Below are 27,588 nucleotides of genomic sequence, written 5' to 3' on the forward strand. Positions count from 1 at the left end.
ATGTCCCAATTAAGTTTTTTGAGAGCTGCTGTACAACCCAGCATATAATATTGTGCAAGCTTATACTGTTCAGAAATTTAATTGAAAATGGGTTTCAAATTTGTTTTAAAAAGTGGGAACCTTTATTTATGTCTCCATTTGATTTTCAGATTTTGTAAATGAGTTTTCAGTAGTAAATATTTACCAGAAGACAAAAAAATTAATGTTATGGGCAATACCGAGGAAATAAAAAAAAAAAAAAAATTATTTTTATTATTGCAATGCTACACTTGGTGAATAAACTTCACGTTTGACTTACTCTCTGTGGTCACATTGATTTCAGTCTGCTACCAAAAGTATTTCTGCAAGCAGCAATGGAATTTATTCTCAAAATTGTAAACAGTAACATTTGAACTGACACAGACTACAAAAGAAAAGAACTTAAAATGACAATAAAAAACAAGTGCACTTTACATATAACATCTTGCAGTATAGTAATAATATTTAGATGAAAGACTAACAAAACTTAATTTTAAATGCCATTCAGACTGTAAGTGCAACATTGGCATCATTATTTAATCTAAGGTGCATCAGCAGTTTCATTGCCACATGAAACGAAGAAGAGGTTTATGTGAGCATTACAAAAACCTTGACAGAGCATTCGACTCAACCTAATGCATGTTGTTTTAGACGTTTATGCAGTTGTATGAAAGATTTCCTCCACTAGAACATACAAAGACCTGAATTGCTGCTCAAGAAGAAAAGCATGAATTACATAGTTAAGTGCAAAAGTCTAAATAATTTAAATTAAAAACAAGAATATAAATGTAATGGTAAAACCAACATAACCTAAAAATGTTTGTAGTTCTCAAGTGAAGTGTAATTTAATTAACATTAAAATATGAACATGAAAACATTAAAAGGCTAAAAAAAAACTTTTTTGTGAATTTCTGTAAGGTGAATAAAAACTCTTCAGCTCTTCTCGGACCACTGCTATGTTGCTGAAGACTCATCATAAAGACTGTGGATCACTTCCACAGTCTATTATACCAAATGAGAGAAGATTTGACCGATATGGACGTCTTCTACAGCACAAAGCTGTCGGCTGTAGTATTAATTAAAAACAATAGAGCTGGGAATCTAGCCTAACATTGATTTTATGTCGAACATTGAGGTGTTTTCTTCTTTGTTCACTGCTAAGCACCTATATCATTAATGGGCAGCTGTGAGTCCTCGTCCTCTACTGGAGCACTATCTAAGTCGTTCCTCACAGGACAGAAGAGCCATCTGATCGCCGCCAGCACCACACGGACCAGCAACCTCAGTAAAATGAAAGCAAACGGTACGCCAATCTCCATCATATGAAAGATGGATGTGCTGAAGCGGCTCAGGATGCAGGTGAAGGCAAAAGTCCCGAGCGCCACGCAGGGGTAGAGTGAGAGCTTGGCCAACATAAAGGCGTGCTCTCGACCGCCGTAGCGCACATACGGGTGCAATGTCTCATGCTGCGTGAAAAGTGCCGTTACCCAAATCGCAAGCTGGAACAGACCAGCGAAGAAGATGATGACACAGCTGATCTGCACGGCCTCCAGCTCATTGAGGGAGCCTCTGGGAAATTCATGCGTGAGCTGGTAGGCGAGCGGCAGGCCGCCCACGAAGGCCAGCAAGAACGTGTTGAACAGGCCCATGAGGCGAGTGGCCTTGGTCACATGCAGGAATAGAGAGTGATGAACAAACCACAGCAGGCCGACGGTGGTAAAGGAACCGAAGTAAGCCAGGTACTCAGGACCGTACTCCTGAAGCGCAACGAGGAGTTTGTCATCAAACTCCTTCTTCACCACTGATGGATCAGGCACGTTGTCTTTACTGTGAAAGAAGATCTCAAATCTATTAGTTGTCTAAGTAGAAATGATCTTTGTGACATAATACAGGTTTTGACATTAACAAGGTGTTTAAAATGATGTACTACTAAAGAGAAGCACAGTGCAAATTCTTAATGACAGAATTGCTTTGGAGGGATACAAACCAAATGTCTAAGATGAGCAGCGTGGCTACGATTGCATACACCCCATCACTGAACGCCTCCACTCGCTCTTTACTCAAAGGTTCACTGGGGTGGTAGGTGTAGAAGGGCACTGAATCTGGACGGTCTTCCACCTGACCTGAGTTTATTGAAAAAGTGACATAATGAAGATTACAATAACTCCAATTGCACTATAGTTAAAAAGTCTGCATGCATTGAATCAATGATGATTTCCATTTCAAATAAAAGCTATTCATTAAAGAAAGGATCACTGTTTTCAACACTTATAATAAGAGATGTTTCCTGAGCACCAAGATATCTGAAAGATGTCTGAAGGATCATGTGACCCTGAAGATGGGAGTACATTCAGCTTTTCATCACAGAATTTTTTTTTTTTTTAAATACTGCCTAACAAATAGGGGCAAGTTATTCCAAAGCCGTGGGGCTGCGACAGCAAAAGCTCTGTCACCCCTGCTTTTCAGCCTTGTTCAGGGTTCAAACAAGAGTAAACTGTCAGCTCACCTTAGTGCTCTTGATGGATTATGCGGTTGTATTAAATCAGAAAGGTAACTTGGTGCCAGTCCATAGGCTAAGACTAAAACCTTAAAATAAATTCTAAAACTAACAGGAAGCCAATGAAGAGAAGCCAGTATGAGTGTTTTTTGTTACACCTGCGTGTCTCTGTTAACAGGTTTTTAACATTTGGCTTTACATATGATTTTATAACACTCAGCTCTGCAAGGGGGTCACATGTGTTGCCAGGTCTAAATATCATGACTTTATCATGATATATATATCATGATATCTATATCATGTTTTTTCTTCATTGAACTTTTAAAAAATTTAAGCCATCCAGGCCCTAACCTCCTCAAGACAGACCAGCAGTGGTGCTATAGAGTTTGCATCTTTTGGATTCAAAAGGAAGATAAAGTTGTGTATGGTCTGCAAAACAATAAAACTAGATAGGATTCATTTTTAGGAAATTTGCTGAGGGAAGTAGATGATAAATAATAATAAAAATGAAAATAAGACAGGTCCAAGGACCCAGTTCCCCTAACTCCAATGCTGTGGAATGATTTAAAACCAGACTGAAACACTTCCTGCAAACCATGTTGACTTAAAAAGAATTGCAATTGAGTAAAAACAACCTTCTCTAATATTTTGGAAAGGAACGGAAGTTTTGACATAGGTCTAAAATATCAAGAATCGAGGTATCCAAATTTGATTTCTTAATCAATGGTTCCACTATTGCATGTTTAATATTTAGAGGCACAATTCCTCAGGCAAAGACTACTATTTATGATTTCCTGAATTTCCGGTCTAATGGTTTCAAAAACATTCTTTAAAGACTGAGAATGATATCTATGCAGCAGGCAGATGTTTCATTTTAGCTAAGATGCCTCTCAAAAAGCAAAGAAACAGGTTCAAACTGGTCAAAAACAGCAGAGCACATAATGGTGATAGACGAATCAACAGAAGGAAGTGAAATGTGCGCTCTAACAACAGCTATCTTATCAACACAATTTTTTAAAAAGTTTTCACATACCTCAAGAGAAAACTCCAAACTAGTTGATTGAGGATTATTCAAAGCATTATTAATAGCGCAGAAAAGAACACAAAGCTTGTTTGAGTTAGAAATAATATCTGAGAAGTATTTAGACTTTTCAATTTGAACAGTCTTTTGATATTTGCGCAAACCCTCCCTTAAAGTATCAGAAGACACCTGTAGGCTTTTTTCCAACTGTGTTCAGCTCTCCTACATTCTTGTCTAACTGCATGAGTGGTGTCATTTAGCCAAGGTTTAACTTTTGGTTTAGCAAGAATAACCCTAAATGCTACAGTTAATTCCTCAGTATTTAGACAAGTAGAGGACATTGAATACTCCTCATCAATACTTTTAAAAGCATCAGAGAACAATTTTAACAGTTGAAGGACTAAACGAACGACAACGACGAGCTGGGACATTTGGTTTAGGATTACGAGAGAAATAAATTTAAAACAGAACATGCATGTGGTCAGAGAAGGTAGCATCACATACCTCAATATTAGAAACAGGTAAACCATATACCAAAACCAGATACAATTTATGTCCATGCTCATGTGTAGGGCCATTCACAAACTGTACCATGTTTAACTAATGGCTTAGAGGGACAACAGATATGGATATTAAAATCTCCAACTATTAAGACCCGATCATATTTTGGCATAACTCCAGCCAAAAAAATCAGAAAAGTCATCAATAAAGTCCTTACTGTATTTGGGTGGACAATAAATCACAGCACATGATGCAACTGATCCAGCTCAAAAACATTAAGCTCAAAGCCATTTAAGATGAAAGTTAGCTAGCGATCTAGCATTTATCAGTGCTAAATGGGCTGGAAATGTAATGTAAGTGACTTCTTTAAAAAAAAAATGTTTTTTTAATCCTTCCATATCCCAACCTGTGGAACTGGTGTGTATGAACAATGATAAAAAACACATGTATCCAATATACTGTAAGAATAAGAGATTAGTGTTGTGAGATTTTGCTCTCACCGCTAATGGCTTTATTCCAGATCCATTTTAAACACTGAGAGATGTAAGGCAGGAATATAACAAAAGCCAAAATGATGTAGGACTGCCAGAGGAAAAATATAGAAATAAAAAAGATTAATTAAAATGTTATATGTTACAATGTATGTGATAAAATACTAAAAAACTATTCAATTTTATCAGCAAATGCACTTCTTTTATTTATATAAACACTGTAATTAGCTGCTTTAGTTACTAATAAATAATTAAAAATCATGTACAGGTACCAGTTGGATATAGATGAATGAAAATATGCTGGCAAACAGACACATGATAGGAACCCTCACGATGACTTCAAGGATGTGTCGCTTGTAATAAGCCTGATTCCCTGACATTTGGATCTGATCATTGAGGAAGAAAGGACGGCTGAATCCATACAAGACAATCATGGCCTAAAAGACAAAAAACCATGACTGTAAAACAAAACTCAAAGCATCTTATGCTGGTGATGTTATTCAGCACATGCAAGCGCGCTCACCTGAATTAAACCAATCACCATGACACATGCACAGAACAGGAGGATGCCCAGAGTATTACTAGGGAATGTTGCCATAAGAGAGAACTAGAAAAACATAAACCAACAAATTTTGTTTTTTAAATTTCATTTAAAGACATATGAAGAGATAAAAGGGAAGAACTGTACATAGTCAAACTGTGCTGAACTAAGCAATCGTTCCAAACATCACCAGTAGAATGACTCACTGTGTATGGTAGAAAGGTTATAAGCATCATGCATGCCTGAAATAGAACAGAGATGTGATGTTTAAAAGTCATTATACACTTTAAAAAATGGATATACAGCTACTTTACAGTGATTAGGAATACTTTAGTTGGTGTTCTCACCAGGTTAAGCAGAGCAAGAGTGTCGTCAATGCGCTTGATGACTTGAAACAACCTAAAACCAAATGCTTAAATGAACTCTTTATGCAAACGAATGAAAGCAGCAGTTACTTGAAATTAATACTTGATCGAGTGTAGTGCTTGAGGGCTCTCACCGGATATGTGCAGCCCAAGCAACAGTGACAATCAAAAAAGTCATCAAGTAGACGGGAACCTTAGTGGTGAGCAAAGCCTGAATACTCTGTTTCAGCTCCTGAGTATAGAGAGATCAATTAAGAGATAAAAATACAACAAATTTGTGTTTCATTTGTATTCTTAAAGGAACAGTTCACCAAAATTTATTTTTACACCCTCATATATATCTAAACCAGCAGTACCAATGTCAGAGATTATATTTTACGGCCCTCAAGATATGTCTTATTCACATTTTCAAGTGTCATTAACAGAAAGCAGCAGTGGCAATAGAATTGAATAATTTTAAGTCGTCCTGCTGCCCCCTTGGAAGTGTGCTGAGTCCCCCAGTGGGCCCCCAGCTCCCAAGTTGAGAACCACTGCTCTAAACACACAAGACTTTCTTTCTTCTCTAGAACGCAAACATAGACAACAGAGGAGATGTTTTTACTTTGTTTTGTTTTTGTCTTCTTTCTGTGGAAGTCACACAGATCAACAGGAGGGTGTGTAAATAAAGACTACATTTTCATTTTTGGTTGAGCTATTCCTGGAAGATAGCATAATATACTTTTTCACCTCATTATCCTGAAACTTTGTAGTGCAACAGGCAATATCTGTGAACACAAAATATCATGACAGCTTTTAAACATGCATAATCTTACAGTACATATACTTCAGCTAGGCTTTGACAGGAGCCCAGAGAACAGGTGATTCATATGGTTTTTTTCAGCCTTAAGTCGAAAGGCTGTCTGTGAGTTTCCTCACCATTACAGTGGCGATGATGGAGATGAGCGCGTCGCTGTAGGCGAGCAGGCGATGCGACGACTGCGTGCTGCTGTATCCGTCTTTCTCCGACGACGCGACGCTCTCCAGAAATGAATGCGCGAGATACCTCGGCGTCCGCGTCTTCTCCATCTCCTCGTCATCGTGGTGCTCGATTATTTCGCTTTCATAATTTTCTCCCATGACCGCGGCGGTGTGTGGTGTTAGTGGACGGAGCAGGCATGGAGCCACAGTAGTTGTGTTTGCAAACACATATGACACACTATCAGGTGATCGGAAATTAGCGATGTCTGATTCGTTCACGATTCGTTCATTTGAGTCGGATCTTTTTAATGAAATAGCTTGTCCACAATGCTGAACTGAACAGTTTGATGCGTATGACTGAAATCGTGTGAGAGTTTCTCGAGGAGAGTCGTTTTTTTCATAATGATAAGAGAAACATTGTTAGATCATTTAGAGTGAACCGAAGATTTAGTGAACATCAGGTTACTTTAACGGCTAAATAATTTTTCCTACACATTTTTTTCGTTTCTAAAATATTTATGTTTTCATCGTAAAAATCGGTGTGAAACAAACTGCTATTTGGCACATAAAATTGACATAAAATCGTCACTGAATCGTTTTGAACCGGTTCTCTTGAACGGACAGTTATGTGAGCCGGACCTCGCAGCTAAAATCACAGGTGACCGAATCAAATAAAGACCAACATATCGATCCAATACCATTTTCAACCGTTTCAGGGCATTTTTATTCTCACAAAATTTTCCGTAGTTTACCACTCAGTATGAATCAGCATTTTAAAATATGGTTACTATACTGACAAAACTAGAATTAAATTTTAAGAATGTATTGAGAAAAAACCTTAAATAACGGTTTGAATTGATTGTTACGTCGTTTGAATTGAAAGACAAAGTTTGACGGTTAAAGACGCTTGTTGTTTTCACCTTATGTTGATACGTACTTTTAAATGTAAGCAGAAATGCGAAGTACCACTAGAGAGAGACAAAACCTTGTTTACAAAGGACTAACGTTAAGCCGACTGTCCTAGACTAGCCTACGAAATAACCCCCAGTTAAATCACTGTCAATTTCTACATTATTTGCGAGTCAGATTTGTGTTTTTACCAGTTTGTCAGTTACAATGGAGGCAGCAGAATATGCCAGCACTTTCTTGCTCAACTCTGCACTTCTAAAATAAATTTGACATGTTGTATCGTCACAGACAAAACTGTGTCCAACAAGCATTCAGTGAAATCTAAATCAGGAGACATATCACGCTAGGACTGTGTGCTCCTGTAATACTGTTTGTTTGAAAGAGTGAAAGAAAGAGAAAAAGAAGACGAGCGAGAGGAGAAACCGTCTGTTTTTATTAGCCTCTTCAGTCCCTGCAGATCAACACAGTCCCAAACAAAATTCTGGGAGGCAGCAGCAGAACAGCTCCTTTTGTTTTGTTTTGTTTTTAATGGAATTTCAATCAAAGTGGCCAATTACAGAATGGAACCGTAACCTAGCAACTAACAGTCAGTCATTCTCATTATCAAATGACTGTACATCCAAATATCACATTAGACATGCTGACACACACCTGCACAAAGCCTTTTGAGTGAAAACACAAATTATGTTTACATTTTTATTTAAAAAGGGCAAGGTCAATAAACCATTACAATAAGGGGGAGAGTCTAGATCACCTGTACCATTCATTAGAAGCTTTGTTCCATTGAAAACCAATCAATTCCTGAACACACTCCAAATTATAAGCATGACCAGACCAATATAATTTAATACAAAAATAATAATTTATACAAAGACATCCGTCCGTCTGTCTTCCTGTTGTGGTACGTATAAACCTCATCTCTATTTCAAGTTATACATTTCAGTTTATCTGGCATTGTGATCCTCTGATGGCATATTTACGACTGTTCTTCTGTTAGTAATTTGCAGCCACTTGCTTTTAATTTTTCAAGCATTAAATTTTTTTTTTAATATATATTATTAAAAATGTCTGCACTGAATGTTCTGTAAAGACTTTTCTAAGGACAAATCTGTTCACGCTATTCATTCAAGTATAACATTTATTCAATACAAAACAGTGACATACCCAAAAGCATTGGATGCTTTCAAAGCCTTTCTGTTGTTTTGCTTTTTGTTGTTGTGAGATTATACCTGTTTATAAATTACATATTGGCATACTGAATGTATATATACCTTGTATATTTGACAGAAAATGAAGCATTGTTGCTTTGCTTATACATACAATTCCAGTTGGCTTTTTTCCTTGATAAACATTGGGTTAAACTGTTGTTCACATAACTCATTAATGGCCTTACTGCCATATTTGGCAGCCCATTACATTGCTTTCTGCTGGCATGTTGTTTTTGTGCTAATTCAACAGAACTGTTCAGAATTATAGCAGCATAATGCTATAATATCACTGAACACTGACATATGACTGTTCACATAACGTCTTTGTTTTGCTAGTCAGTAAAGGCTGGTAAGCTCAATTATACTGTGCAACAGTAGCAATATTGCCTGTGCATGACCTCTGTGATTGATTACGGCATTGCAGGAGATGCTGTGACGGTCAATCATTGAATCTTCTTTGCAAAATGGATAATGAAGTGGAAATAAAATAGTCTGTTTGACAGAATAATCAAGCACAGATTAAAAACAACATGATGATAGGACAAATCTATGTCAACTTTGTGTGAAATGAAAAGATTTATTATTTGCTTTCAGTGATTTACTGGATCACTGAAAGGTTTTACGCCAGATGCCGTTTCTGATTCAAATAAATAACGTTCATATAATTCCATGGATAATCCATTTCTGATACAACCCAGCACTGAGCTGTAATAATTTACAGATTAGTTCATCTAGCCTGTTGGTTTTTCAGCCTATTTCTCATTCTGATTTGCTGGCTGTGATTTCTAGTATGAAATTAACCACTTGTTCTCTTGATATTATCCCTGCTATTCTATTCAAGGAGGTATTGGATGTTGTTTTACCTAGCATACTTTCCATTATAAATGCCTCTTTGCATAGCAGCACTGTTCCATCTTTTTTAAAACATGCTGTGGTTCACCCCTTGCTAAAAAACCCAAACCTAGACTCCTCTGAATTTCACAACTATAGACCTATTTCTAAGTTGCCTTTTTTGTTGAAAGTTCTGGAAAAAGTGGTGTTACTCCAACTAACACCATACTTAACTTCTAACAACATCTTAGATCATTTTCAGTCTGCTTTTAAGGCTAAGCACAGTACTGAGTCTGCTCTTCTAAGAGTGACTAATGATATTCTGTTGTCAGTTGACTCTGGAAACTGTGCAGTTCTTGTTCTGTTGGACTTAAGCGCAGCCTTTGACACTGTGGACCACAACATTTTGTTAAAAAGATTAAATTATGAGGCAGGCATTTGTGATGCTGCTTTAGATTGGTTTGAGTCTTATCGATCAAATAGGAGCATATCTGTAGAAATTGGAGAATTTCCATCATCCCCTATGCCAATCACCTGTGGGGTGCAAACAGTAATTATATACCTACATATACAGTCGTGGCCAAAAGTTTTGAGAATTACATAAATATTGGAAATTGGAAAAATTGCTGCTTAAGTTTTTATAATAGCAATTTGCATATACTCCAGAATGTTATGAAGAGTGATCAGATGAATTGCATAGTCCTTTGCCATGAAAATTAACTTAATCCCAAAAAAACCTTTCCACTGCATTTCATTGCTGTCATTAAAGGACCTGCTGAGATCATTTCAGTAATCGTCTTGTTAACTCAGGTGAGAATGTTGACGAGCACAAGGCTGGAGATCATTATGTCAGGCTGATTGGGTTAGAATGGCAGACTTGACATGTTAAAAGGAGGGTGATGCTTGAAATCATTGTTCTTCCATTAACCATGGTGACCTGCAAAGAAACGCGTGCAGCCATCATTGCGTTGCATAAAAATGGCTTCACAGGCAAGGATATTGTGGCTACTAAGATTGCACCTAACTCAACAATTTCTAGGATCATCAAGAACTTCAAGGAAAGAGGTTCAATTCTTGTAAAGAAGGCTTCAGGGCGTCCCAGAAAGTCCAGCAAGCGCCAGGATCGTCTCCTAAAGAGAATTCAGCTGCTTGCTCAGGAATGGCAGCAGGCAGGTGTGAGCGCATCTGCACGCACAGTGAGGCCAAGAGTTTTGGAAGATGGCCTGGTGTCAAGAAGGGCAGCAAAGAAGCCACTTCTCTCCAAAAAAAAACATCAGGGACAGATTGATCTTCTGCAGAAAGTATAGTGAATGGACTGCTGAGGACTGGGGCAAAGTCATATTCTCCGATGAAGCCCCTTTCCGATTGTTTGGGGCATCTGGAAAAAGACTTGTCCGGAGAAGAAAAGGTGAGCGCTACCATCAGTCCTGTGTCATGCCAACAGTAAAGCATCCTGACACCATTCATGTGTGGGGTTGCTTCTCATCCAAGGGAGTGAGCTCACTCACAATTCTGCCCAAAAACACAGCCATGAATAAAGAATGGTACCAAAACACCCTCCAACAGCAACTTCTTCCAACAACAGTTTGGTGAACAGTTTGCATTTTCCAGCACGATGGAGCACCGTGCCATAAGGCAAAAGTGATAACTAAGTGGCTCGGGGACCAGAATGTTGAAATTTTGGGTCCATGGCCTGGAAACTCCCCAGATCTTAATCCCACTGAGAACTTGTGGTCAATCCTCAAGAGGCGGGTGGACAAACAAAAACCCACTAATTCTGACAAACTCCAAGAAGTGATTATGAAAGAATGGGTTGCTTTCAGTCAGGATTTGGCCCAGAAGTTGATTGAGAGTAGGGATGGGATGGTATGAAAATTTAATATCACGATTATAGTGACTAAAATTATCACGATTATCAATATTATCACGGTTTTGTTGAAACGAGATGAAAGTGTTCAAAAATAGTTGATGCTCACACTGAAAACATTTCAGCAAGTTTTATATTTAATAATCAACAAACAACTAATAAAACAAGCAACTCTATGCACTTAATTTAAAGAAAGATTAAATTCTGTGGCATTTCCTTCCTTACAATGAAAAGTGTAGAATCATAGAAAAGTCACTGACTTTCGCCATTCCTTCTCGAAAAAAAACAAAAAAATATTGTGCGCTGCGCTTGCGTCAGACTGTTGCTGGCTGGACATGATTTAATAGCGAGTTATTAAAACCGCGATAATCAAACACGGTTTTAATGATAATTCATTTTTAAACGATATTACTAACCTTCAGCACATTTTATCACGGTTATCGATAAAACCGGTTATCGTCCCATCCCTAATTGAGAGCATGCCCAGTCGAATTGCAGAGGTCCTGAAAAAGAAGGGCCAACACTGCAAATACTGACTCTTTGCATAAATGTCATGTAATTGTCGATAAAAGCCTTTGAAACGTATGAAGTGCTTGTAATTATATTTCAGTACATCACAGAAACAACTGAAACAAAGATCTAAAAGCAGTTTAGCAGCAAACTTTTTGAAAACTAATATTTATGTAATTCTCAAAACTTTTGGCCACGACTGTACATATACATGTATATAAAATGCTAAGAGAGGAGGTATTAAACAATTTAAATACAAAGTAACAGCCAGTGCAGGGACTATGGTATGTGTCTATGTACTGCCAGCCCAACCTGTCTACCTGTCAAAACAGCAGTTAATCAACTGTATTTTTAATCCGTCATTTAAAAGCAGCATATGTCATCATCATATCAATGTACAAACAAAACTAACAGTATTTTATTCTAATTATAATCCCTGTTGCATCATATTAAAGTGTATCCAGTGAGTGTTTTTGATTTCCTGAGAGATTAATCCTTCATGAAAGTTCAAGTGAAAACCATTGTAATAACTTCTTCATTGAAGGGAATGGATTACAGAGACATAATCCTTGCCTGATGCCCCGGGGTCAGGCCTGTGCTTCAAAACACTCCATACAACACACAGGTTCAAGTTCAGGTTAGTTAATTTCACTATCACAGTACTAACTGTAGAGGTTTACAAGATTAACATTGTATCCTGGCCACAAGCAGTAGGGCAAAACCGCTTTAAAAAGTGGAAGTTTCCTAATTCGTTTGCTAATCCATACCAACTAAGATCTGAGGGATAGGCTCATTAGCCATATGAACTGCTTTGGAGGTGTCACTGGATCATGTGATCTCATGGCAGTGGACAGCTCTTTATCTTTCTGTCTGGTTTTTGAGAAAAAGTTATGTGCAGTAATAATGTGACCACACCAGAATGTCCATCAAATGGAAGAAAATGTTTTGCTGTCCCACTGTTCTGAGCCAGAAGTAGGTCAGCATCACATCTACTTCCCATCCTGTTAATCTGTAATTCGTAGAGTGGATCTTAATTGCTCTTCAGTGTTTGCACGTCAGGAGTGGCTGGGGAGAGAGGGCTGGAGATGGTCTTTAAGGAGCATAGGCTGCATTAGCAGGCTAGGCAAATCCCTTTCTGTCTAAGTGAGCAGCAGACATGGATTAGATCTGATCAGAGAGAGGCCAGCAGTGCAGAAACACTGAATTAGAAAAGCTCAAGCCATAACAGAAGACCACAGTTCTGGAGAGGGAGTAGAACAGTGTGACACATATTGAGGGGATGTTTAGATCTTTCTCAGTAGTATTCTGTGTATTTCTAGATTAGACTGTGGAATGATGTTACATATAGCAATGGCAGAAACCGATGAGTCCTAAGTCCTAATTAAAATATTTAAGGTTTACTGGAACAAATGGAACTCAGTAGCTTCATTCTTCAAAAGTGGTTATTAATAGGTGAATGTCTACACTGATGTTTTCTATATTATAAAAGTAAATGGTGAAAATAGCTGTCAAGCAGTATTTTCTGTGAGTAGAAAAAATATAAACGTGAATGGTGATAACAGCTGTCAAGTGCATTATATATATATATATATATATATATATATATATATATATATATATATATATATATATATATATATAGAGAGAGAGAGAGAGAGAGAGAGAGAGAGAGAGAGAGAGAGATTTGCTGAATATGTGTTCTATTTTTGCTGCTTAATATTTTGTTATTGGTGATACATTTTTTTTAGGGTTTGATTAATTTAATACATCATTGATCGTTAAATAAAAGTATTAATAGAGATAGATAATTGAGTGGTGGTGAACTCCTAGAATTTTTAAAACCTTTAATCTAATACAAGCAGTAGAATGTTCCGTTTGATGTCTGTTTAGAATCTACATTATAATACTCTAGAAATACATATTTATCCCTACATGACTATTCCAGAGCTAAACCTGGCTGTATGTTAGCAGAACCAGTTGGTAATAATTGCTGAACTGGGATACCACTATCTCCAGAGGATCCCACAGAGTCCTCAAAGCTTTTCTCAGAACGGTTCCAAATAACAGCCATGTAATCACCCACGACCTGACCGGGCTAGCGGAGCTCTTTCTATTTCCCCAGTTGTTTGAAGCTGTCAAGGTCTGGAGCTTTTAGATCAAGCCAACAAAGGTAGTGAGTGTGAGAAAAGGAGGGCTAATCCTTCTCTGCAGAGCTAGTGGACTTGATATTCTAACTGTTGAGAAGCTGGCCGCATATAGGAAGGCTCTATGTATCCTGGGTCACGAATAATATTAATTAATTTAGAAAAAACATTATTAATGTGAAAAATGGAATTATGTGTATCATTTCTATATAGGAACTTTTATGTCTATTCATTGTGTTTACATGTATTACTTATTCTTGATACGTAGGGACCACAAGGCAGTGCTAGGTGGTCATTAAATTTGAGATAGAGAGAAAAAAATACAATTAAAGATTTTACAAAATGCATTTTTAAGGACCACTGAAGTTAAAATGTTAACTTTGTTTTGAATTCAGTGCGTTTTTGAATATATTTATTTTCTGTTGAGAATGTTCATTTCTCCTTTCATGTGCACTATTATTTGCATAGCTTCATACAAGACAATATTTCCTATATATGTATATCAGTTCAATGATAATATAACTGCCTTTTAGCTAATAGCATGTTCTCTTTATAAGATATTGTGCCATATTTTTTACACACTTTCCTTTATATTCTAGTAAATATTTAAAAGCCTGTGGTCTAAACTTTAAAATGTCCAGAGGCCATCAGAGGTGTTTTGATTCCCTCCACAGATGTGTTTTTGACATTACTCATTGATGCATTGGAAGTAACCTTGCAGATGATGTGTGCTGTGAGTCTCTGAATTATTGAAATAAATTGAGATGCAGCACAGATGTGAAGCGTGCCGTATGCATGTTTATCTTAGTGTGTGGACTGGGATGTGGGTATTTGGCTACATTAATATTAATAATGTTTTTCCCCTTCTTTCTCACACACACCCTGCATCTCAGCTCACACTTGGCTTATCGGTATGAAAGTGAAGATAAAAAAACGTAGCTGCCAAAATTCATAGATAAAAAAAGAGCAAAGCTTGACAGCTGACAGTGAATGCAAACATTCAAAAGCCTCAAAGAAGCTCTGCTCAGTGGCTTCATTTGTCCCTTACATTCAGTGTAAAACCTATAAGTTTGTCTTTGCTCTGTGCCCAAATGTGTGCCATCTCTATAGTGCTAGTGAATAGAAAGCAAGAGGTGGAGGGTTAGAAAGGGATGAGCTTCCCGTATGAATTAAAGCTCATTTGTTAATGGGCCTGCCCTCATCCTGAGAGCAGCTGGGGGCGATAAATCAGGTACTGCTGCACTGCAGCGTCATTGCTGCAGTCACCACTGCTTTATGGGCCTATCCCAGTGCCAGTTTGGCACACAGTATATCCGCAGTTGTGAGATAGAAAGAGAAAAGGAACTGCCGTTGTAAGTGTCAGGCACTTTACAGCAGCATTAAGCATCTCCGTGGGATGTGAAGGATGAGAAAGCGAGAGAGAAAGCCGGAAAGAGAAGGATGTCTTGAGTTTATCTCTACAATCTCCCACATGACGGGTTTTTACTGACATGTGCAGATGCAGAAGTGAAAGCCTTCGATATTTCCTTTCATCTTTTTTTTTTTTTTTTTACTCTCTTGAACTCGTCCCTGAAGAGATTTTATAGCAGGGGGTCAGTCTGTGTGCTGAGAGACATGATATCCTGGATCCTACAGCTGTGAGACCATATGGAGCATCTTCAGGGCACAACATGGAATCTGTCTAGAACCCCTTTATTAAAATCACTGCACGCTTTGGAACTCACGTACAGTTTGTCTTCTTATCAGCTCCAGTGCTTGAGACACTGGATGACTATTTTAGTCAAGCGATCTGAAATGAGGCTTAAAATGTTGAGCGGTTTAGTCAATGTGTGTGCATATGTGTTTGTTTAATTAGTCAGCAGCCAGTTAAACAGCAGGCCACCTGCACATGAAAATTTAATATATATATATATATATATATATTAAAGATTGTTAAACATACTGTAAAAAATGTGATAAGAATAGAAACAACACTAGCTATACTAAATTCATTATATTTTGAAACGTTAACTTAGTCTTCATTTGAAATCTCAGTAATATATTAATAATTTTTCAATTGTAAATAAAACACGATCATTGGAGTATGTTTTACAAGAAAATATTTGAGTTTTACTATACTTCAGAATTGTACTTTTAATTGAATGTACTTGCGTTTCCTTTTTAGTTTGTACAATTTCTTTAGAAATTTCTGAGTGAAAATAGTTTTTATAAAAATTTTAGTGTAATAAAAGTAAATAATTTAGGCCACAGGTATTCAGCTGAAAAGAAAACATCCTACCTACAACTCTTTACCACATGAGTGCACAGACAATATTTTAAGATGAAATTATTTTAATCAATTACTGTATATTATACAAAAATATTTGACCACAGGACAGTGCTAATTGACCAATGTGAATTTCAGCTGTATTCCAGAGAGTTGTGCATTAAACATTATACAAATTTTAAACAAGAATTCTGAAAAAAAAAAAAACTAATCACAGTGTAATTGAAGTTCTAAGGAACTGTGTGTGTTTCTAAGGAACAGTGCATTCTTGGTATTATCACAGTCAATGTCACAAGAAAGCAAATGCAGTATTACCATGGAGACCTCTTTCAGCTGCTTGGATACCAGAGAATTTAAAGCTGAGTACATGACAGAGCTGTCTGACAGCGAGCAGGATGTCTACCTATGACACCTCGCACTAAAACACATCCACACATCCACAGAATATATGACAGGTTCGTACATACACACATTTCTCAAAACTGCCACAAAAGTATTGTTTTTTTTGTTGTTGTTGTTTTTTTTCAGCTTTATGGTTAATTATGTCATTTTCAGTATCTGAACATAAAGCATGACTGGTAGCTGTTGTAGTGTTCATACTCACTATGGGCATGGACTCTGATCATAGGGTATAAGAGTGAATGAAGGATTACTCAGCATCAGATACCCTGGATCCCTTTACCTTTACTAGGTGTCATACTTTCATTTCATTCTCAAATCATGCTGGAGAACATGATCATCAAGTTTTACACAAAGTTCCTGCAGCTCCAGTGCTGCTGTCTTTAAAACAGAAGGGAATATACAAAATGGAATAGAAAGCGTCTTTATGCCTGATGTAAAGTAAAGGTTTGTTCAGAGGTGCAGTATTTGATTCTGGATCTCTGACAGTGATGGCAAAACACAAGTCGCATCAAATGTGTCTAATCTCACCCTGCCAGCGCTCTCACTGTCACACACCTGCTTATGACCACCCACTGCCCATGTGAGCTGGGACCTGGGCAACGATTTAATTTGTGATTCTCAGTCACATTTGATAAACATTAAAGTGTGAATTATGATTTCATGCCAGGGACAGACTGTGCGAGTCTCTTTATCCTGCTGTTCTTTTTGCATCATGTACTGTATATGTTCACCAGTCCATCAGTCTATGTTCAAAAGCTCTGGACACATTTTGGAACACATTTGATTTAAACTAGGATTTTTACTCTGGGTTTTAACACATTCAGGTCATCTCCTGGACATGACGAAAGAGGATCTCCAGTGACAGTCACTGATGAATTTGAATTACAACATCAAAAAGCATTATGTCTGAATGCAAGCCAACCTAATATTCCACTATACAAATAATGCTATTTATCATTTTCTCATCGCATACATTATTAACCTAATTACTGAATCTCTTATCCACATCATGCTCTATCTGTATAACTCTCTAATATTTATTCATTAGCCTAATTTGCCCAATGCATTTTACATCGTATTAATTCTTAAAGAGAAAGTTCACCTAAGAATAAAATTCTGTCAGTTTTCTCATCCTTATGTCATTCCAAACATCTGTGACTTTCTTCTGTTTAAGAACATACATTTTAATAATGCATTATGAAATCTGCAATTTTCCTTGCAGTCAGTATTATTGAACTGTAACTTCGAAAGTCACACAAAAGCACTATAAAAGCAGTCTATATGACTTTGTATGAGAAATAAATAAAACTAATAATGGTCCCATCTAGTGAGTTGTTAACCGAATTTTGAACGAATCTATCGGATCAACGGATTCCCTTGTGAACATCGATGTTCACAAGGGAACATCGTGTATATATATATATATACATATACACTCATGAGTCGATTATAACGATGCATAGCCTAGGCTACTAGGCAAAAATAAATTAAATAAATAAAAATGGGCCTCACTGACTCCAAAATTGACATAATTACAATTAACTAATTTGCATGCAACATGGTCTGCAATGTACAATCCTAAATATCTAACTAAGCCGAGTGCACTTTTGATTGCTAACGGCTTCGGGGCGCGCAATTTTGATACTTAGATATAATAACTGACCAAAAATGTATTTGATATTCCAGAAAGAAGTAGGCAACCTGTCGGGGCTTTAGTCTACATCTGAGTGTCTGGAGTCCCCTCGCCGAGTCCTCCCTCCCCTACGCAAGGATTACAAGTGGCTTTCAATGAGCCCGACTCCACTGCGCTCGCGAGCCGCTCTATGCAGACACACGCGCTCATGACTAGACAAAGACAATGAGCTGTCACACCTTTACAATGAATCTTATGAGTTCAGCGTCAAAGAAATGCTGAAAGAAAAGTCCAAGGAGCGAAAAATCGGTCTGTTGTGCTGTAGGATAGGAAACCGCTGCTGGAACAGAACAAGACTACCTGTGGGCACTTTAGTGAGAGAAACAAGAGCCAGCCCGTGGCGTTTTCAATCTACCGGTGAAACACAACACACATTTATATGGCAAAGTTCCTCGCCGAGCTGCTGGGATGTACACTGCCCGAAAAAGGAGCATCTCCAATGTTCGAGGTGAGATTAAAGAAAATTAGATTTCATGTTACCAGTGTCACAGTGTTAAACAGAGCGTTTCATTATCTGAGATATTTAAAGGTTCAATATGTTACTGGTTTAATTAGCGTTTAATTAAAGCGGTGCTTTTAGTTCTTTGATTGTTTAAGCTATTAAAATAGATGCTGTTCTTGGAGGAAGACTGGCACCTTCACAACAATTTGTTAAATCTGATGCCACACACAATGAGTGGTTACAAGCGTTGCATCTCATTACATAAACAGATAAACTTTTTACATAAGATGATGATCCTATTGATGTATAACATAGTGGGTTCAGATGGGTATGAACATTAAATCGTATAATGTTGTTGGAAAGGAGTCAGCCAGCCTTGATGTAGGCTACTTAAGAAGCCCCATGTGTATGTGGGTCAGTGTGTCAGGGGAAATTCATGTGAATTACTAAATGATTCTAAGTGGTCTTTTACTAAATGATTCTAAGTGGCACCAGCTGAATCCATGCTTTTCAGTTATCTATTGCAGTGTTTTTCACTTCCAGTGCATGCGTACCACTCATCTGTACATTTTGAATGCATCTCTTATCACTTAAGACATTTGTTCTATTCACAGGATATTCCGCCATGATTCTAGCTCAAAGGGAGCAAATATTTTCCATTCATAGGGCATTCAATTGTGTGAAATGTGAATTTAAATTGTATTTATTTACAGAGATATTATGACACACTTCACACTTTTCTAGTAAGTTTCATCTCTGTGTGAAGACTCTGCAGGCCATGGCGTAGCGCAAAACCGAGAATGAATGTTTCAAAGTGAGGTAAACCTCAAAGGATTTCCCATGCTCAGTAATGAATACTGGGAGTAATGAACACTGTGTAGGGACCATGTCATTCGGAACACACACACTTCATGCATGGAGCTCTCTTCTAACAAGCTGGTTATCTGAATCAGGTGTGTAACAAAACAAAAAAAAGAGACATGCAAAATATGCAGAGCGGTGGTATGATTGGAATTGAGAACCACTGATCTATTGAAATGTTTTGCTGATGGTCTGTAATGCCAGTTATAGTGAGTGAAGAACAGCTGCAGCACAGTGGTGTTGAGGGATTAGCTCCCGGCCATTATATAAGAGAATATTCTGTTTGGATCCGATCTGCACAAAGCCATCAGATCAGCCTTTGCCTCTAATCTCATGAGTATACTATGCCTTTCTTCCCCTGTGTTACTATGTATATTTGAAATGCTCTGTGTCTTTTGTCCTGTTGTTTTGCATTTATCTTAACTGAGCTTTAAACTTTCAAACATTTGATTAGGTTATATTGTAAAATTAATAGGCCTACAGAGTTGTGTTTTGTCAAATTTACATTTAGGTCTGTTGAGTGCAGTTCGTTTTTGGTTGGCTTATAGAGGTACATCTCAGAAAATTAGAATATCATGGAAAACATCTTTATTTTTTGTAATTTAACTACAAAAATCAAACTTTCTAATATTCTAGATTCATTGCACACAAATGGAAATATTTTAAGAGTTTTTTTTGTTTTAATTCTGATGGTTACGACTTATAGTTTTAGAATATTAGAATATTCAATTTTGAGCTTGATTAGTTTAATTTAATTTTGAGTATAAATACTGGGTACCTCTTGGACTAGTTTAGAACATGCAACCACAATTATGGGAAAGACTGCTGACTTGACAGTTGTCCAGAAGACAATCATCAACACCCTCCACAAGGAGGGTAAGCCACAGAAGGTCACTGCTGAAAGGGCTGGCTGTTCACAGAGTGCTGTATCAAAATATATTCATAGAGAGTTGACTGGAAGGAAAAAGTGTGGTAGGAAAAGGTGCACAAGCAACAGGGATGACCACAGCCTTGGGAAGATTGTCAGGAAAAGCCAATTAAAGAACTTTGGAGAGCTTCACAAGGAGTGGACTGAAGCCGGAGTCAGCGTATCAAGAGTCACCACGCTTTTTGGGAAAAGGGCTGTCACATTAGAACAAAGCCACTCCTGAACCAGAAAAAACGCAGAAGCATTTCAGTTGGGGTAAGGAGAAAAAGAACTGGACTGTTGCTCAGTGGTCCACTGTCCTCTTTTCAGATGAATGTAAATTAAGCATTTCATTTGGAAATCAAGGTCTGGAGTCTGGAGGAAGAGTGGAGAGGCACAGAATCCAAAGTCCAGTGTGAAGTTTCTGAAGTTAGTGATGATTTGGGTGCCGTGACGTCTGCTGGTGTTTGTCCATTGTGTTTTATCAAGTCCAAAGTCAGTGCAGCTATCTATCAGGAGATTTTGGAGCACTTTATGCTTCCATCTGCTGACAAGCTTTATGGAGATGCTGATTTCATTTTCCAGCAGGACTTTAGCACCTGCCCACTCTGCCAAACCCACTTCCAAGTGGTGTGCTGACCATGATGTTACTGTGCTTGATTAGTCAGCCAACTCACCTGACCTGAACCTCTTGGAGAATCTATGGGGTATTGTGAAGCGGAAGATGAGAAACATCTGACAAACAATACAGAGGAGCTGAAGGCTGCTATCAAAGCAACCTGGGCTTCAATAATGCCTCAGCAGTGCCACAGACTGATCGCCTCCATGCCACGCAGCACTGAAGCAGTAATTCATGCAAAAGGAGTCCCAACCAAGTATTGAGTCCATAATTAAACATCTTGAACATTACTGTTTTGTAAATTGTTTTTATTTGCTTGATCTTTGAGAAAATATATTTTAAAAAATTGAGATTCTGAATTTTAAATTTTCCTAAGCTGTAAGTCGTAACCATCAGAATTAAAACAAAAAACTCTTGAAATATTTCAGTTTGTGTGATTTATTTTTATTTATTTATTTATTTTTAAAGAAAGTTAACTTTTTTTTTTATTGAATTAAAAGAATAAAGAACTTTTCCATGATATTAAAATTTTTTGAGATGCACCTTTAGGTGTTTTGGGTTCATTTGGGTTAAAGCACTGGTTCTCCCTCTGGGGGTCCTCAACAGACTTCCAATGAGTCCATACAATGATGTTAAATTCATTAAATAAAATTCTCTCTCTATATATATATATACTGTATGTTAGGGATGTCACAATTCTCCGTATAATATAGAAAAACCATTTCAGTATGACATACACGGTCCAGCACGTGGTTCTGATTTGCTGTTTTGCTTTTAAATAATTTCCATGTTTAATTTCTCTCAGAGTTGATGCTGTTTGTGTACCAGTGAGTTCAATCGCTGAGTTAAGGAAACGTTCTTTCTTTTGTTCAGTTACAGTGCTTGCGATGTCTTTATCCATATCAGAGCCGTTCCATTGGAACTGAGGAATCCAGAAGCAAAGCGTGTCATGGAGCAGCCAATAGTTCCAAACAACCAATAGTTCCAGCGTAGAAGCATATTTATTTCTATTGTCTCTCAAGCACACTAGCCTGAATGTTGATGAAATAACATCGTTTTTTTGGTACACATTAGTTTACCTCTAGAAAATCTGGCCAGTAGTGTTATTTTATGAAGCATTAGATAATAGACAGTTATACTATAATCGCAGTAAGATAACATGAGAAACACCTTAATAGCGACCATAAGCAGATACTAGTTGTCATAATTTTAAGTTTTTAGCCCTTTTGCAATCTTTCTCTCCCTGTAGATGGATGAATGAACTTCAATGAAGACTGGTTCAGTTTTGTTAGTTTTAGGTTTCTAGAAATGTTCAGTAAAGGAGATGTGGCTGGTCAGACTACTGTGGTGTGGAGGGTGAAGGTGTTGAATGTCAAGCTGGCTCTGATCTGGACCTCATTAGTGTCCTGTGGTCACTTGTTTGACTCTCAGCATGAGATTGAGTCTGGCAAGGTTACCATGCATACACACACACACACACACACACACACACAAACACACACACACACACACACACACACACACACACACACACACACACACACACACACACACACACACACACACACACACACACACACACACACACACACACACACACACACACAAAGGACTGCTATGGCATCCTTCAAACATATTCCAGCTGTTTGAAAGATCTGTAGAGTATAATAGAACCCAAACAAATATGTCAACTTCATAAATGGGTTTTGAGATATGGAGGGATGGAAAAAGCAAAAGTCCCATCCCGACAGCTTCACTCCTAATCAGAACCAAGTCAGTGTTCTTGACAGGCCATTTCAGAATGGACACTGAAATGCTGCCAACCAAAACTCAATCCATTTCTTACCTTAAACTGACAATTGCCACTTGGCTGGTGTGAGCTTAAACATGACTGGCTCTTATAACATGGATTTATGCAGCAATCCCTCATTTTCTCTGGAAAGTTGCGGCTTATATGTTGCAAGATGTGATACAGGTTTAAACACACTTTATGATCACTTTGTTTTGATATGCAAATGTGCAAAATTGCCAATGTAGCTACTAGTTCTTTCAAAGCTAATAAATTATACACAGAAAGTGAGTGTAGAACATTATCACTAACTTTGTACGTTTAAGCACTCTCTCTTTCTCTCTTTTAATAAAACTATCGTTATAGTCACTTAAGCTGTCTACACAATGAACTGAATCTCCTACTTACATTGTATGTACATCTACACTAGTGCACTTTGTTGTTTATGATGAAAGAATTCGCAAGAAAGCAAAATTTAGTCCGTGAGAGCGCACACTAAATAAAACAGCATTTCTGCGATGACTCATCTGAACACTTTTCATTCTTAAATTCAACAGAATCATGTGTGATTGGTTATAATGCACAACACTCTAAAAAGAAATATGGTTCAATATGAGCTGATCTTAATTAAATGCTGTAATAGACACTTTGTTCACAAAAGACTTAATAGATTTAATTTAATTGTGCAGGGGCATTTTGGTCCAATTTGGTAAAAAAGTCCCATGACAAAGCCTTACACATGCTCCACCTATGCCCATTTCATTCATTCATTCATACAAGGCTAAAAGGCAATTTTACTATTAATATAGATTTTTTTGAGTACAAATTTTTTGTGTAGCAATTTTAGCATTATCAAATCATAGTATTTATTTAAAGTGTAGTGTAGAGAAACTTATGTAGACACTTTTTTTTTTTGTAGATAAACTTTTTTTTTCTCCTAATCCTTCCACTGTGAGGCAGTGTTTAGTCAAGTCACCTTTATTTATATAGCACTTTTAAGATGACAGATTGTGTAAAAACGGAGCTTTACAATATGAAAATTGGAAAATAGTGTGTCAATGCAAAAGGACAATAGTTAACACTACATTTTAAGTTAAAGGCAGTTCATCATTGAATTCATTGATGTCATCGTCCAGCTCAGTTCAGTTTAAATAGTATCTGTGCAATCAAGTCAATGATATCACTGGAAATGAAGTGTCCCCAACTAAGCAAGCCAGGGACAACAGCGGCAAGAAACCAAAACTTCAACGGTGACCGAATGGAGAAAAAACCTTGGGAGAAACAAGGCTCAGTCAGGGAGGGTGGGTTTAGGGGGCAGTTCTCCTTCACCCAAAGGAACCAGCATGTTGATCTATGCTGCAGCAAATTTTGCAGAGGGCTCATCTGGTTCTGTGGTCTAACCGTGGTCTCCCGATGGTCGTCTAGGACAGAGGTTCCCAATCCTGATCCTGGAGACACCCCAACACTGCAGATTTGGCATGTCTCCTTTCTGTTACACACACTTTTAATGGCTTGGAGTCTCTAACAATGAACTGATGGCCTGGTTATGGTCTGCTTGATGAAGGAGACATGCAAAATGTGCAGTGTTGGGGTACCTCCAGGACCAGGATTGGGAACCACTCACAAATCTTTTGATGGTTCAATAATCTATAAATTGAGGCAACTCCTCACCCTTTTGGATGCGGCTCATGTTTATAACAGTAATCTTGTGGGTTAAACTTATTTAAAATAATGTAATCATCTGGTTTTATTCAGGTTTCTGTCAAACAGAGCACATCTAGGTTATGATCAGTGATTATATAATTTACAAAAAGCCATTTTATAAAAAAAGGGACCTGATTTTCAATAAGCCAAGCTTTATAATTTGTTTCTCTGTATCATATACATTTTTTATTTGTTGAACATCAATTAAATGGTTACTCTTAAATTTGTTTGAAGGTTTTTTTTATTTTTATTTCTAATTCAGGGAACAGACACTCTAGTGTGATATCTAGGTGAAAGGGTCTCTATGTTCTGAGAATTAACTGACTTCTGTGATGTGAGGTGGTTAGCAGAGTCGGTTTAGTCAGTCTGTCTGCTTCCTGACCTGGGCCCCAGTTAGTCAAATGCAAACTCTAAAACTATGTGCCATATTTCTAGAGAGAAGACTGGCACCATCCCAGTAGGGATGGAGACCATCTCTTTTCAACACGTCAGTTCTGCCCCAAAAACCCGTCCAATTGTCTATGAAACCTATGTTATTCTCTGGGCACCACTTAAGTCTGGTTCACACGGCAGGATAATTAGGCCGATTTTAGCCCCGATTCACCCCTTCCGACAATCTTAAGGTTGCTCCGATTATCGTAAAATAATCTGATCAGATATTCCTGCCGTGTGTGGTGTGTTAAGACTGCCCTCCTCTGCTCGGAAGGACGTCGGGACCGCTCTGATCTCAAATCGGTGATATCCAACATGTTGGATTTATTTGGCCCGATTTCTTCTCATGTGTGGTGTCCCCCGAGGACAAACGATCATGCAGCCTGTGGACTGTGGCGCCAATCAGAAAGCGAGGTGACGAGGCGGCGAGGAAGTACCGGGTAACAAAATCAAAACAGCCGGCGGCATGGCGCACCAGAAAGTCGATGGGCATAACTACATCCACAACTGCAGTCCACCAGAGTACATGGAAATGAATATATGAACGTTTATTTCAACGGTAATTAATCAGTGTAGTACGTAACGACATTTCTATGAGATAAAACAACAACTCACCTCCTTATCATGATGTAGCAAGTATAGTCCATGCTCGCGTTTTCTTGTGGGTTTTTTTTCGGTTAAAAACAAAGCACAAACTATGGCCACTGCATCCTCTTCGTCCGCCATGATTGTTTACTCTGAAGTCACGTTTGATCTCGAGGGATTTTGCGAGATTTCCCGTCTGACCTGGGAATGCTCGGGAGTCAAATCAATTCATGTGTGATGTGTTGATTTTGCCATGTGGCTGCACACCACCACACACTGTACGAGCAAAACTGTTAGACCCATGATTTTTTATCGCCGTGTATGGGGTCTCTCAGGTTTGGAAAATCGACCGACAATTTTAAAATCGTCCCGTGTGAACCAGGCTTTAGACATCCAGCCATCTCATCACCACGGAAAGCAGGAAGGGGACCAGAGCATATTACAGTGTCAGACATTGTACTAGCAAGTTCACACACCTCTTTAATATTATTTTTTAGTGATCTCCGACTGGCGAAGTCGAACATCATTAGCATTGGCATTAATAACAATCTTACTGAATTTACATTTAGCATTAGCCAGCACTTTTAAATTTGCCAAGATGTCAGGCACTCTGGCTCCTGGTAAACATTTGACTATGGTGGCTGGTGTCTCTATTTTCACGTTCTGTACAATAGAATCGCCAATAACAAGAGCACTTTGATCAGATTTCTCAGTGGGTGCGTTACTGAGTGGGGAGAACCTGTTTAATGTTTTAATTTGAATGAAAGAGGGGTGTTTTGACCCGCAACTATGCTGCCTCACAGTGACCTACCTGTAGTCATCCTTGCTGAAGAGGTATTGTAACTGGAACCGAACAATGTACAGGACTCCCTGAGCTCCAAAGCCGTATCTACAGCCCTCACATTCTTACTGTCCTCATTTAAAGTTAGGTTGTATGTCCCTAATTCTGAAATCTTTGTCAGCCTAACTATTTCCCTGCAAGCGGTGGGGAAGAACAATAATAGCACGAGGAGAAGCTAACACTAACCATGATTGATTACTGTTTCTGACTTACCACTGTTGTCTGATGAACTCGTGGGAAAAAAAGCGAAGACAGAGAGAAAAGAAACTGAGTGAGAAAAAACTGAAAATGGCAATATACGCGAATGACAAGCTAACCGGCTAACTACTTAATACGAAAAACTACTAAATACTAATGTGCTGCACTCATGGTTTTAGAATAAAAGCGAACAATCAAATTAATCATTAGTTTGATAGATAATATCAGAAATATGGTGGGAATTAAGTTATATTTTATCACTTTAAACAACAGAGAGTGATATTAATATAGAGATTCAACAGAAAAGCAAAGCTACATGGAGTTACAATCGCAAACCACGTCAGCAGCACGGCAGACAGGAACTGGGAGAGATTTTCTCAAAAACCAATGTGAGAACCAATGTTTACAATACAGATTTTTCTGTGTGTGTGAATCTTTTGTTGTTTTGATGCCCGTAATCTGCCTAATAAGTGTGATTCATGCAGTACTGTCAAAAAGAAACAGGCTTTTAGCTTGTTTAGTTAATGAAAAATGAGAACGTGGTCAAGACTACTTCCTTCTCAAAACTTGCATACATGTAGAGATCAGTGTGATCAGTGCAGTTATTAGATGTGAGATCTCAAGGATATGGAGGTCACAGACAGATCCTAACCAGCATACACAAGCAGAAAAGACGAGCCTTGGCCATTCTCAGCCTGATCAGCATACTCCACTAGTGAGTTTCTGCATATATTTTAGGAATAAACTCTGAAAAAAAATTACATTCACTGCAAGCTATGAAGTTTTCTAGAGATTGGAAGCAAGTGACTTTTAAGATCAATTTTGTTCAAAAAAAAAAAGTTACAAACTGTTTCATCAACAGAGTTTGCTGTTAATATATTTACAATGTTTGTTAAATAAACAACTCAAAAGGGTTGTGAAAGATTTCCCAAATAAACATAACGTTAAATGCACACATTCCGGGTTCAATGAAAGACTTCTGTGAGACT

At 37.8% G+C, this 27,588-nt stretch overlaps 1 protein-coding gene and 1 pseudogene across 1 annotated transcript in view; one reads left to right on the top strand and one right to left on the bottom strand.

The window, feature by feature from the left end:
• Positions 1–1,019: 1,019 nt before the first annotated feature.
• LOC132139510 (endosomal/lysosomal proton channel TMEM175-like) lies at positions 1,020–6,641 on the bottom strand (annotated as a pseudogene).
• Positions 6,642–18,288: 11,647 nt separating this feature from the next.
• Positions 18,289–27,588, top strand: part of LOC132139511 (ras-GEF domain-containing family member 1B-A-like) — a 70,380-nt gene continuing 61,080 nt past the window's right edge. The window contains exon 1 of the mRNA XM_059547915.1: positions 18,289–18,669. Within this exon, the coding sequence (XP_059403898.1) occupies positions 18,601–18,669 (69 nt within the window). The 5' untranslated portion in view covers positions 18,289–18,600. The remainder of the gene's footprint in view (positions 18,670–27,588) is intronic.

Source organism: Carassius carassius, chromosome 4, assembly GCF_963082965.1.
Source record: "Carassius carassius chromosome 4, fCarCar2.1, whole genome shotgun sequence".
Taxonomy (NCBI): Eukaryota; Metazoa; Chordata; class Actinopteri; order Cypriniformes; family Cyprinidae; genus Carassius; species Carassius carassius.